The 13,366-nt window shown below is 42.8% G+C and overlaps 1 protein-coding gene across 3 annotated transcripts in view; it reads left to right on the top strand.

Moving 5' to 3' along the window:
• AMBRA1 (autophagy and beclin 1 regulator 1) overlaps positions 1-13,366 on the top strand; it is a 129,298-nt gene that overhangs the window by 104,233 nt on the left and 11,699 nt on the right. For all 3 annotated transcript variants that reach the window (XM_048307294.1, XM_048307293.1, XM_048307292.1), the window contains one exon: positions 12,947-13,039. In XM_048307294.1, coding sequence (XP_048163251.1) covers positions 12,947-13,039 — 93 coding nt within the window. The remainder of the gene's footprint in view (positions 1-12,946; positions 13,040-13,366) is intronic.

The raw sequence follows: 13,366 nt of genomic DNA, 5'->3' as shown, positions 1-13,366 counted from the left end.
TTCTTGGCTTTTTGCCCAGCATTGTCAAGAAGAGCCTGGCTCCATCCTCTTGACACCCTCTCTTCAATCCCCTAGTCATCAGTATAGCCCTCGTCCCAGGAGCTCCATGTCTCTTTTGTCCTGAGAAGCTCAGTCTGGGACACAGTGCTCCTGATGTGGCCTCACCAGGGCTGGGTAGAGGGGCAGGGTCATCTCCCTTGATCTGTCCAAAGAGCTTTCAAAGCTCTTCCTAGTGCACCCCAGGATACCATTGGCCTTCTTGGCCACAAGGGCATTGCTGGCTCAGGGACAGCTTGTTGTCCACCAGGACCCCCATGTGCTTCTCCAGAGAGCTGCTTTCCAGCAGATCAGCCTCCAGGCGTGTGCTGGTGCATGGGGTTTTTCTTTCCCAGGTTCAGGACCTTCACATGCCTTTGTTGAGTTTCAGTCAGTTCTTCTCTGCCCATCTCTTGTTCCTGTCAAGGTCCTCCTGACCGGCAGCCCAGCACTCAGGAATATCAGCTGTCCCAGCTTTGAGTCATCAGTGAGCTTGCTGAGGAGGCATCTGCCCCTTCATCCACATCATTGATGAACAAGTTAAACAGTACCAGGCCTAGTATTAACCCTTAGGGGATACCACTAGTTACAGGCTTCCAACTGGACCCCATGCCACTGATCATGACCCTCTAAGACCTGTCATTCAGCCACCTCAAAACACTTCTCCATCTTCTCATCCAGCCTGCATGTCCCAAGTTTGCCTATGAGGATATCACGGGAGACAGTGCTACAAGGCATGCTTAAGTCAAGTTAGACAACATCCACTGCTCTTCCCTCACCTATCCAACCAGTATTCCCATTGTAGAAGGCAATCAGGTTGGTTAAGCATGATTCCACTGTGGTGAATCCATGCTGACTATTCCAACACCTGTATAAATGGAAGTATTTCAGCTGTCACCCAGGTGAGCGTACTGCCACCTGGCTTCTTCAGTACTGGGTAATGGGACTAGCAGTTTGGAACTAGATACATAAATAAATATATGCTTTTTATTAGAGAGCAAAGAGGCACAAATTGACTATGACTAGGTCATGACTGCAAACTAGAGGAAGGTGGCAACCAGGTGATTTCTGCAATAGCCTGTATGTTGGTTGGGTGGATGCAAGAGACTCAGCTATTTGGAAATGCAGCTCAGCTTGCGGAGACAAGTGTATGACTTGAATACTTGTGACTGAGGGTGAAACTGAACTGCTAAGCCACGAGGCAGGTTTTGGTATTTTAAACCCAAGGTTCTCATTGATGCTATGAAGATTTTTTGCCTTTTCTTTATACCCCTGTTATACCTTTTTTGCAACTTCTGTATTCTTAGTGCTTTTTTGCCTACATTCTTGGACAAGTTTGTCAAGCTGAGAGACTAAACATTTTAGAAGCTTCATAGGTAGGGATTAGTGTGCCCCAGACCCCAAGGTCCTCTCCAGAACACATTCTGTAAACCAAGATAGAACCATCCAGGGGAAGGCTCCTTGGGGAGGGGGGCTCACTCAAGCCTCTCATTGGGGAATTTTTGATAGATATGCTAATTAGTAAAACCTATAATGTTATACCAGATCATTTGGGGGTGTGCATTTCAGTGCATTTGACCTGGATGCATGCGCCTTAGGATCCTTAAAATAAATACCAAGGTAAAATCCCTTTTCCCCTTCTAACCGTGTTTGACTCTTGGTTTTAAGACCAAGAAAAGGCACCACCATCTTAACAGGTGTTGACAAGTTTTCTCTCAAAGCTGTTGTGCTCTAGGGAGGTGAGAGCAGGTCTGTATAACCTGTTAGAAACTTTGTGTGCTTTTCCCTCTGAATCCAAGTCTCTGAGGAATGGTCTGTGTGAAAGAACCCAGGGGATTGGATTCCTGTGGGACAGGAACTCAGCTTTTAGAAATACCTTCCTCTGCAAGTGACCCAACAGGAGAAACTGCTTACTTTTCACAAGTCTGATCTTGGAGCTGGAGCAGGAGGACTTAGGTCTGTGGTTAACAGGCAAATGCTGCTGATAAGAGAGTGTTGGCTCAGATGTGGCTTGGAAACAGGTTGCAGTCTTTATGAAGTTGTAACAGCCTTTTTCTTTTCTGAGGGTCTTGTAGTTCACTCTTGTCATGGTTGCAAACTGGTAGACCTGCATACACATTAGATCACGAGTCTGCTGTCTGCTTGCACATGGCTTCACATTAACACGTGGTAATCTGTGCTTTTTGGATTTAAGATGGATTTGTGATCAGTCCAGAAGTGTGGTATTGAAAGGCTCTGAGGCTGCCATGTTTTCAAGGGTGGGCACCACTGAGCTGAATCAAGACACTAAATTGGTAACAGTGACATTCACTGGAAGAGCCATGTCACATGCAAACAGGAATCCCTTTGGGCTCACCATGTGATGTAGTGTGCTCCATTTAGGAAGTGAAGTGAACTGCTGTGTACTACTCAACTGTGGCCTGGAGGTCTGTCACGGGAAGTGATACAGAGCAGTGTGAATTCTCCCCACTCCTCTGTTGTCCTGCTGCACACTGACTTTTCCACATGGCTGCTGGTGCTTTTTTAGCCTCCCCAAGAATGTTTTTCCCCTGCTACATGCTACCTGATGTCCTTTGTAACCATAACCAGTAATAATCTTCAATGAAGTTTTGTACATCTTTCTTGACTCTGCATATTTCAAGGTTTGATTCAGTTTCTGAATCTTGGGGTTTGCAGCATGGAATGAAATCCTCAGTGTCTGTTTTATATGGTAGAAACACCTCTACTGAATTAAAAAGGAATTTGATTCTTAATGCTCATAACCTTTCCTATCCTGTCACATCCCAACAAGAGCTTTCCCATTTGGAAACATCCCTGGTGGGGCATCTCAAACATGAACTGTCTTGTGAAACATAAACAGATGAGACCAAAAGTGGTGAGGAGCAGACTGCATGTTGCCCTTTGCTGGCTTTGCCTGTGGAGGACTGCCACGGGAAAAAGGTAGGGGATCCAAATATCAATCGTTTGTTGTTTCATCTTGAGTGTCTTCTCCTCTGTGCTCAGGAGCAGGCTCTGGAAGGGCTCAGTGCTCACATGCTTTTGTAAATACTATTCCAGAAACCTCACTGTTCTTAGAAGACTTCAAAACCAAGCTCTTGAAGCACCTTTTCTAAGGCTAGCTTTGTAATGCAGGCATCCACAAGAGAGGAGGGATTTCTTCAGCAGTCAGAGCCTCTGGTAATGGAATTCATATACCCCTGAAGATGCATCTGGTTCAGAGGCAGCATCCCTTAGATTTCTCTCATTGGGAAGTAGGTGTGGAGAGTCTCAAACTGATTCAGTGCTATTCAGTGTGCATATTTTAGTTCTTTGTGATAAGATCTGCCTCCAACATGAAATTATTCTAGGAAAATTCTCTTTACGATAAATTCCGATGCTTTGCAAGCCATCATTGCATTTATCTGTCTGTGCCAATCTTTTCTTTTTTCTCTGAGAATGGCATATCCTCCCATCTACTAATGGGGACAATGTGTCTACATCTAGTTATCAGCATTGGTGAAGAGATGGTAATCTATGCAGCTGCCTGGCAGGTCATGTCTCGCTGCTGGCTGGCTTCATTCCTCAGGCTCTGCAGCCTGCAGTCATGATGCCCCCAGCAGCATAAGCTACATCCTTTGCCTCTTAAGGATAGCTGCTGGAGGATGGAGTAAACAAGGAGACAGAAGGAAGAGCTCTCTTCCCTCTAACATCCCAAGGGATGTTAGTAACCCTGTGTAAGGAATATTCTCTCTTACAACTGTTAACTGGGGTAGCTGGAGACATTGTTTATGGTCTGAGTCCTCCCTGCAAATGGCCTTTTGAAAGGCAGCATCTGCAAGGGATCTTTAACAAGGAAATGAATGCATGTCCTGGGCTTCTGCTGCCTGTTAACCACAAGATACATTGAATTTTCTAAATGAGGGTAAAACATGCTTTTGATTGATAAAAGGACTCAAAAGGCAGGAAGATGGCCAATTTTGCACTATAGATGCATCCTGAAAGCTTACATTTGGATTTTGTTATTCATGCATTTAAGAAAAAAACTAAATGAATTATTTCCAAATTGTGCAGAGAAGCCTAGGTAACCTGAGTGCCAAGAGGCTTGGTCATTGCAGATGAAGAAGTAGAGTGCTAATGTGGAGACCTGAAACAGTATTTCACTTCTGATACCATTTTTTATTCTATTTCCTTTTTTGTATGTGAGTGGGATATCCAGCATGAGTGATGGCATTAAGTGAAAGTTGCCCTCATGAAATTCCACTTAATATGTCTAGGATTCCTAAAGATAAATTTTGAGAGCTGCTTTAAGTCCTCAATTATTAGCAAGTTCATTTCCCTCACCCAATTCTTCAAAATACGCTGTAGCACTGACTACTTAGTGATATTTATTTCCCACCATGAGAAAGGGAACTTGGTACAGAGCTCTGTGTTAAGGAATTGTAGCCTGGTACTTACCAGTTTGTGTACTGTGTCACTTGCCTTCTGCAGGTCCTAACTAGTTCTCAGTTTTAGTAGCACTCTTTGTGAGAGCACAGCCATGTGCTGTAAAAACAGTTACCAAATGCTTCACTTATATCTATTCAGATCACACCTGCCACCTTTTCTTCCTGTACTTTTTTGTAATTCTGTCTTCAAAAGCAGTTAAATTTCATGCAAGCAATTATTTTACTTACTGCCTACTGCATGTGGCTCACTCTTTCATTGTTTCAATATATCTTCTTTTTTCTATTTGTTATATTACTCTCTTTAAGGATAAAAGTTACACTTAGAAGATGGTAATAATTTTAACTATGGCTTTCTTTTTGAAGAATGCCGCTAAGTTGACTTTCTTGCCCTTTTGTCATTTCCTCATTTTTTTTTTGGTAAGGTATTAAAAATCAGGTGTGAATGACTCAAAAAAGTTAACTTTTTAAAAAATTTTCTAAATGAGTGCAACTAGCTGCTATGTCTGGTGTATTTCTTACTCCCTAATTACACAAGTACCCTTGGATATTTTATAAGTGGAAACTTCAGAGAAGAGAATTCAGTATCTTGTCCACTTTGAATCATCATTGATTTCTGTTGTTAACCTCACAAATGAATAGACCTTTTTTCATTCTAATACCATTTTCCTCATGTTTATTTTTAGAAAGTCTTTCCACTCTCTTGCAGCTCAAGTTCATCCTGCTTTCTTATAACCTTTCTTTTCTCCACGGATCTATACTAGACCTTCCTTGTTCATTTGTTTACTTCCTTGGCTTTCCAGTAAGATTTTCTTTAATTTTCTGGTCTTTAATCCGTATTATTTATGGAGTTTTATTTGGTGTCCCTTATGCCTGTTTTTTCCAGCAGGACTCTGCTAATGAATCCAGTTAGCAAATAAAACAACCAATATTTTTGTTCATTTTCTTTCCCTGTTTTAAATCCTTCTGCAAATGGTCTTAACTCAATGTCTACAAACTGTGAGTAATTGGAGTAATAATTGGGGATTTTGGGTTCTTGATGATTTTCTTTTTTTCCTTTTTTTTTTTGGAGGAGGTTTCGGTATTCTGTATGCTAAACAGAATACTTTTTAGTTGGCTAATTCCAAAGATGCTGAAGATTAAATATATAAAACTTGGCTTGCCCTGTGGATCTCACTGAGATTAGATCAAACCAAGATCTTGGTTCTGGAGCTTGGCAGCTTTGTGTGTGTTCATTCCAATGTTCTATTAAAAATAAGCATTTGCTATGCTTGCTAATTTTAAACATTTATTTTGAAGTTGCTTTCTCCCATTCTAGATGCATTTTCCTGGTTTAGTTTGCTGGTGTCATATCTACAAAACAAGCCGACTTCATCAATGTTAGTTTCTGCTAAAACAGTGATGAAAATTCAAATATGACTAAAGAGTGACTTTGGCTCTGAACACTTGCAACAGTTTAAGATGTTTTAAGGCCTTAGAAGGCTTAAGCAATTTGCACTCCCCCAAAGACTCCTAACATCCTAAATTGTCTAAACCACTGGAAGAGCTGATAGATCATAAACAGCTTAAGATAGTCTGAGGGTTCAAAGCTGATTTGGAGTATAGTCTGCCTGTAATCACTTCAGGCAATTAACAAGCCATTAGGTTTTTAGAGGACTTAAGCAAGTTATCCATCTTTAGAGCTGGGTGTATGATAATATCAAGCTGAATTGTGCTTTTTTGAAGACCTTTAAGCTGTGTCTTCTGGAATCTGTTATTTACCTTCCAGAGGGGTCCCTATGTGGTGCTTGGTGTGGTTGGAGCCAGATAGCAAAGGATACCATGGCATACTGGCAAGATTTAGTGAGAAGAAAATCAGTGAAAATTCAGGAAATTCTTACTTGGTCTATTTCTGCCTTGTTTATTCCAGGCTGTTTGGCCTGGGTCTTGTGCTCTTTTTCTCATAAACATGGTACAAGTTACAACTTCCTATGTCACGCTGTATGTAAACACAGTGTGTTTACATGACAGTAGTGTAAAAAAATTCTGAGAAAATCACTTTTAAAAACTGTTGTGGTGTTTTGGCAGAAAAATGAAGGCTGTTTGAGAGGGACTTTTCTTGTCCTTGCTCTTAACACAGGTTTTTCTGTGCAGCCTTGCATTCCTTAAGGGCAGCACTCTCAACCTCAATATTTGTAGTTGGGTCCCAAGATAATCAAACATCCACACTTTCATGCTAAACTCTTTTCTTTCTGCTCTGTCATTGTCTTGGTACTTAATTTCCATTTATTACTCCTATTGAATGTGTTGGAAGACTAATTCTTAATTGAAGACTTTATCCCATGGAATATAGGACAAATTTCTCTTAATGCTTTCTGGTGGTGTGTCATCCATTTCAGCTTGTTTTATGAGTCTGCTTATCTTCTACATGCAATCTGTAGGTAGCTTGCAAATGCTGACTAGTGGAAGTCACTTGGTTTTTAGGTGTAGTGGTCCTGTGGATCAGAAGAAGCTGCTCTGTTTGAGCTCTTGTCATATTAATATCTGTTTTCTTTCGCTCCCTCTTTTCTCTCTGAGGTATCTACCAGCTTAGCTGACTGATAACTCTCTTCCTTAGCTGAGATACCAAAATTTTGCTCATGGAAGATGGCTGTTAGGGATGTGCCTTCTATCTAAATCTCCCCCACTGGCCACAAGATCATGGATTGGATCCAGACTTAAGTGCCCACTGGTAGGCAGAGCAAACTTGTGTGTGTTCACATTGTTGAGATAGAAGAGCTACTGAATTAGCTACTGGTGCTGCCAGCTTTATAAGGCTGGCCTCATAAATGGTGTGAGTTTGAATACAGCATCTTCAAAAATCCCAGCGTTTAACCTAGCTGGCAGGACTGCACAATCAAATGAACAGGACCAGTCATCTCGCAAACTGTTCCAAGTTGAGTTGGCACCCTCCCTGAAGCAGGCACACAGCTACCAGCTGCACCAAGCTGCTTGCTGTCCTGCTTCTGCAGCACCTTGGACAATTCAAGTAGGTGTCAGGATACGTTTCTGCATGGTTGCTGGTTTTCACGCAGGTAAAATTTGCAGGATTCTGGAAAAATAGTGGGTTGTATCAGTGTAAGGAGTAAAAATGAGGCTGCTCTTAGATGCATCATTCATCTCAATGTGATGGACAGGATAATGTCATACGTCATTTAAATATCAGTGGTTGTCGATCATGAACTGCAGATCTTGTGTTCTGTGAATTCCTGTACTCGGTCTTGTGCTCTTCCCCTGGCTATTTGCACATGGGCTGGTGCCAGTGAAGCTACCACCTCTCCTTGGTCAAAGGGAATTACTGCCCTGCAGAATTACTCCAGAAATCCCGTTTGCTGGTTCCATACAGTTTGCACTGCAGCCAATTTTCACTTGGATTTGTCTCTGCACGTGGTTCATCGCCTGCACAGAAAGCTAAATATTTATGAAGTAGGGCGTTAGAAATTATTGTTTTCCTATCCAGGCAGCTGCTGGGAGTGCCAAACTTCGCTTTGTACTAACAATACCGTTGCCTAGCTAATCATGGGAGCTAGAGATGGGCTTGCTGTGCTGATCATCACCATGCTGGCAGAAGAGATAATGAGCTGCTGACAAGGATGCATTTGGAATCTGGCCAGCATTGCATTGCACTGCACAAGATACTGTGTGCTGCTTCTTCCTTTCCAAACCAGGACAATAGATTCCTGTTCCTTAGCATAGTGTCACCTTGCTCTCTTGTAGCTCACTCTAGTTCCTTGATACAGTTTGAATGGCTTAAGAATGACAAGTTTACACAAAGGGAAGAAAGCATGTCTTGGGGAATTCAAATCCTTTGTAAATTAATCTGGTTTTGTATTGTATGCATTTAGTGATCTTGAATGGACTGTATATTTGAGAAATCAGCTTTAAGGAGTAATTTCTTTTGTGGAGAAGGCAAACTTGGCAGCATGAAGATCAGGTGCATTGCATGGCATCACTGTGCAGCTTCCTTTCTGTGTTGGGGTTGCCACAATCTTCATTCTGGTAATGAAGTTGTGCTGATACTTTTAGATGGGATTGCAGGCAGCAATGTTTAAATCAAAATTTAATTCGGTACTATAGCAAACAAGTGGGCTGCTGTTGAGCCTTTCTATGTGGCAGGATTTGAAGGAGGAGGGCAGTGCATTTGCTCATTGCTGCTGCCTTCTTAATATTTCACTTAAATCATCCCCTGATAATTTAAGTAAAAAGGTAGTAAGTGCTATTTATGCCTTCCTGGACATGCATACACTACTTGGAAATTATGGGTTGTTTTGTCTTGCTGTCATGCCTCCTGAGCTGTATTGTTATGGTAGAGTTGGAGAGTTCTCATCCTGATCCCTCCTCCTCTTCAACTCCCAATTTTGGATATGCCAGCTGGAGGGGGTTACCCAGATGTCCAAGTCCATTTGTGCTGACCTGTGCTTTGTCAATTTACCCTTCAAATACTGGTTAAGCAAATGCAATAAATTGTATTTCAGCTTTCTTGTCATATGTTAATAATGTTGTCATTAATTCCTAGTACTTGGGCTTAGTTTTTTCCTGGGGACATAACTGAGCTGTGTAGGTAATACCTTCATGCAGAGGGAGAGGCTGTGCTAAGTTGTTGGCTTTTGGTACTTAACAGGCTCCACTCTGAATCCTTATTTGACTTTCAGCAAAGCCTGCAAGTCTGTGCCCTTCATCCTCTCCGAGCTCGTTAATAATGTGAGCTGGACACAAGTGTGAAGGAAAAGTCCATCTTAGAACAGATCCCTGCTGGGAAATCCAGGCTGTGAGCAGCTCTGCATATAACAAGCTAATGGAAATTTCCAGGGAGGGCTTAGAGAGCTTAGTGACAGCCATAAAAGGGAAGAAAGTAAGAACTTGACTAAGTGGACTTCACTGTCCATGACTGACACAGTGTGGAGAATTGCAATTTTTCACCCTAAAACGCTGGGCAACAAATGTCCTCTTTACTGCATCCACATCTAAGTGGCAATGTGCTCCATGCTACCCAGAGCTTCTACCTCATGCCTTGAAAAATGTAAAGTGCCTCTAGCATTTCCATGTCTAGAGTTTGATGAAGCAAAAGTTAAATGCTTACATTACCTGAAAAATATTCATTTCTCCAGTGTAAGCTCTGCTTCTTTGGAATGAATCGTCAGGCCTTGATTTGCAAATCTCCTGGGAAACGTACTGTGAAAGGCTGCTCATTTACAAAATTCAAGCAGTATTTTGCAATGGGAGCTAAAAAACCTTTAGGCTTTCTGAAAAGGGAGATTGCACTATTTTAAATAGGTGTGGCTAAACCAGAGGAAGTGTTAAGCTTAATTGAAAATCTGATTTAAATCAAAGTAATTGTAGTTGTCACACACATCTTGTTGTGTACTGAAGTTGGTTTAAGGTGCGACTATGTGATCAAGTTTCTAATGGCGTTAAAACGGGCATTTAGACCACACAGTAGTAGTATTTCTTTGATGAAATTTTGATTTATTAAGAAGAGAAATTATGATCTTCATATAAAAGGTAGTGCCCAACCAGTGCCCTCTGTTGAGTTCAGGTGTATGCTCTCCTCACTGTATCTTAATGCAGTCTGAAACACCTCTTATAGGCTCAATCAATCATCTGAAGGCTGGAAAACCTAATCAGGAGCAATCTTGATATTGATCTTAGGGCTGTGAAGACACCATTGTGGGTTCCAGGTCAGAGATACACAGATGCATACAAAAAAGGACAGAGATGGTGCTGAGGGCCTTTTGGCTTGGCGTCTTTTGCAAGAGGTAGAGTTGGGAAAGGGTAAGTTGCATAGCTGGCCAGAGGAGACTGCTGAAAGGTAGTAGTGAAGATGCTTGCTGCTGCAGGGAGTGCCAGCTGTTTATTCTGAGCCACTTCTTTTGCCCAGCAGGGAGACACACTCAGACCAAACTAAAAAGCTGGATTAGTGATGCTGAGCATGTTGAACTCCCATTGTGGCCAGGTGTAGTGACCTTGGCTTAAGCCTGTTTATTGGTGTTCCCAGAGTCAGCAACCAGAGCAGTTGCACCATCTGCTACAGGCCCTCCTTCTAAGGAAGGAAGACAAAGCCCTTGATTCTCTGGCAGTAAAGGAGTAGCTGATAGGACTCTGGCAGCAAAGCTCAGTTGATAAATGGCAATGTTTAAAACCAATGTGAAAAGTTACGTATTAAATGGAACGCCTGTTGATTTCACCGTGCACGAACTGACAGCATAGAGTTAGAATGGACTTTGCTGTCCAACAACCCGACTGTACAGTAGTGAGACCCTGCAGAATAGCTAGGAGGATGGTCAGGAGCTTTTCATCTGGTGCACTACATGTCAGTTTGATACCATGATGCTTTTGTACAAGTGAAATTGATCCACTCAAAGAAGTGTGTATGCAGTAGCTGGACTTTCTGTGTAGTACAGGAACATGGTGTTTGGGGGAAGAGAGGAAACACAGTATTGCCAGCTCCCATCTTGGCCTGGGAGAAGCTTTGTGGTCTTCTGGTTTCTTGTCTTGGGAGCTGGCAAGCTGGCAAAGACAAGTAGGGCACACACTGGCAAGGAATACCAGTCATGTACATAGCTGTGGGGGACATGCCTATTCTTTGGAAAGCATGAAGACGTGTGGAAGAAGAGGGAGAAGAGCCCGGGTCAGCTTAGCTCTGTTGTGTAATAGCTGAAGATACCAAGCACACTAGACTTTTTATGGAAATTTTGACTACAAGGTCAGGAAGTCTCTCTTGCCTAGAGACTGTGCTGCTTAGCAGACAGCCAAGTGTGACAGCTAAGCCTCAGCCAGTATATTAGGCAGGGGATGGAGCAGCCAGAGGGACTGGCACAGTTTTAGTGACGAGTTACCATCTTTCAATAAACTCAGAAACCTTTATAAATTGGCATCTCACTGGCAGCTGCTTTCGTGGGGTATAATGCAGCACAGGACTAGCTCAGCACAAAAAATAAAAAAGCAATGGCTGTTTACTTCCTGTAGACTCCATGTGTGGTTTTGTTGACCTAATTTTGTTCCTCTCTCACCCTGGATCCTAACCTGGGGTGCTGTCACCCTGGCAGCCTAGCCCCAGGCCTCCAGCACACACTGCTTTCCCACTGCAGCATGTCTGACCTGCAGCATCCTCTAAGCCAGGGTTCTTGTCAGTTCTGCTGAGGCATCCCTTTACAGGGGCAACAGTTTTTATATGTACATAAAACATCTCATTTGTGCTTGAGGCATAACCAGCTACCAACTACTTGCTGTGAATCCTTTCAGATTATGGGACTACCCTTAGTTCTGAGACTGTCTGCAGGGTCATGGAAGTTCAGCTCTTCAGACACAGTTCCCTTCTGTCTACACAGGACTTTTTTTGTTAGTTTGGGTTTTTTTCCCCTCACTTGCCTTGCTGTGACCACTGCAGAGCATTGCTAACTCTCCACCCAGCACCATCAGGTGTGTGCAGTCCAGCGGCCATGTGGTAGTACACAGCACCATTTCAAAACTCCCAGGCCAGCTAACATGAGCTGTCAGCATGGTGTGGCAAAACACTGTACAGAGGGTGCCTTCCATGGTAATGCAGCCTGGAGTGCTTCTGAAGGTGGAACACAGCAGTAGGTGGGAGATCTCCATGCTGCCTTGGACTGCATAGTGAGTGCCCATCCTCTTGACATTTCTGTATGGCACAGAGTAAGCTGGATTCACTCTCACCCTCTTCTTGGTGGGATGTGTACTTACAGCATTATGGTGGATTAGTTTCTGTGATTGCCTGTAGTCTTCAGCAATGGTTGTTAACCTTGTCTGTTCCTGTGAGTAGTAAGGCTTGACTTGCTGTATCTTTTGGGGAAATGCTCTGTGAAAGGTTTCCCGAGCGTTGGCTGTTCCATTACACTTAGTAGTAGTAGATGTAAAATTCAAATTTGGACTTTTCAGACGCACATGCTGTTGATGCAGTACAAGTTCTTCTGTGGAAACTTGTTAAAATACCCTCTACATCTGTCCTTGCTCCACAGTGGCTGTCAGTGAGAGGGATGTATAAAGGTTATTTATTGGTAGAATGAGAACCATTTGCAAAGAAATGTAAAGTTGAATAAGAGCAGTGTTTTACTGACCATCACCTAGTGCAGGAAGTGCTTGCAGACACCACAGAGACAATTGGTCTTTCCAATTCTTTGTTTAGTCACTTGGAGTTAGGGTAACCTGATTTCATACACACAGTTGTATGTCTTAATTTCCTCAATATCTCTCTGCTCCTGTTACCGTGTCTTGTTGCTAATCCTGAATTGAAATGAATGGACTATTCCAGAGCAATCTGGTAATACAGCACTCTGTGTTTGCAAGGTGGTTTATGGTGATGAGCCCTTTCCATGAAAATGTGAACTGAGCTAGATCTGCAGTTTCTGTAGGGCAGGAATCAACACTGTTCTTCATGTTGTGGGGATGTAATGTGTGCTGGCTTGATTAGTGTCCTGTTATGCTAATACTTTTTCCTTCTTTGGCATTTTAAGGGCCTTAAACTCTGGAGTTGAGTACCACTGGGACCAGCTGAATGAGAATGTCTTCACTGTGCATTCCAGCAGCAGGAACACTGAGCGGCCTGGGTGAGTCTCCTGGGTGTTGGGTTAGAGAGACCTGACCCTTTCTGCTGGTTTTGCTACATCTGACAGCATCACTTCTTTGTTCTCTCACCACTGGCAGCTTTAAATATGCAATTTTCTCCCCCTTTGACATTGCCTAGTTGGGTCACCTGGCCTTCTTCCAGCAAGTGACATTCAGTGCCCAAAAGTGCCAGTGCTAGTAAAGTACACGTGTCATTCAGGGCCCCAGTAACAGCTATGGGAGGAACATGTGGGGCTTGATGCATCAAAAACACCATGTAAAGCAAATGGCCTTTGGAGGATAATTGAAGAACAGAGGAGTTCACAGAG

This window comes from Corvus hawaiiensis, chromosome 6 (genome assembly GCF_020740725.1).
Source record: "Corvus hawaiiensis isolate bCorHaw1 chromosome 6, bCorHaw1.pri.cur, whole genome shotgun sequence".
Classification (NCBI taxonomy): domain Eukaryota; kingdom Metazoa; phylum Chordata; class Aves; order Passeriformes; family Corvidae; genus Corvus; species Corvus hawaiiensis.
This window is presented reverse-complemented; position numbering and strand designations above follow the sequence as displayed.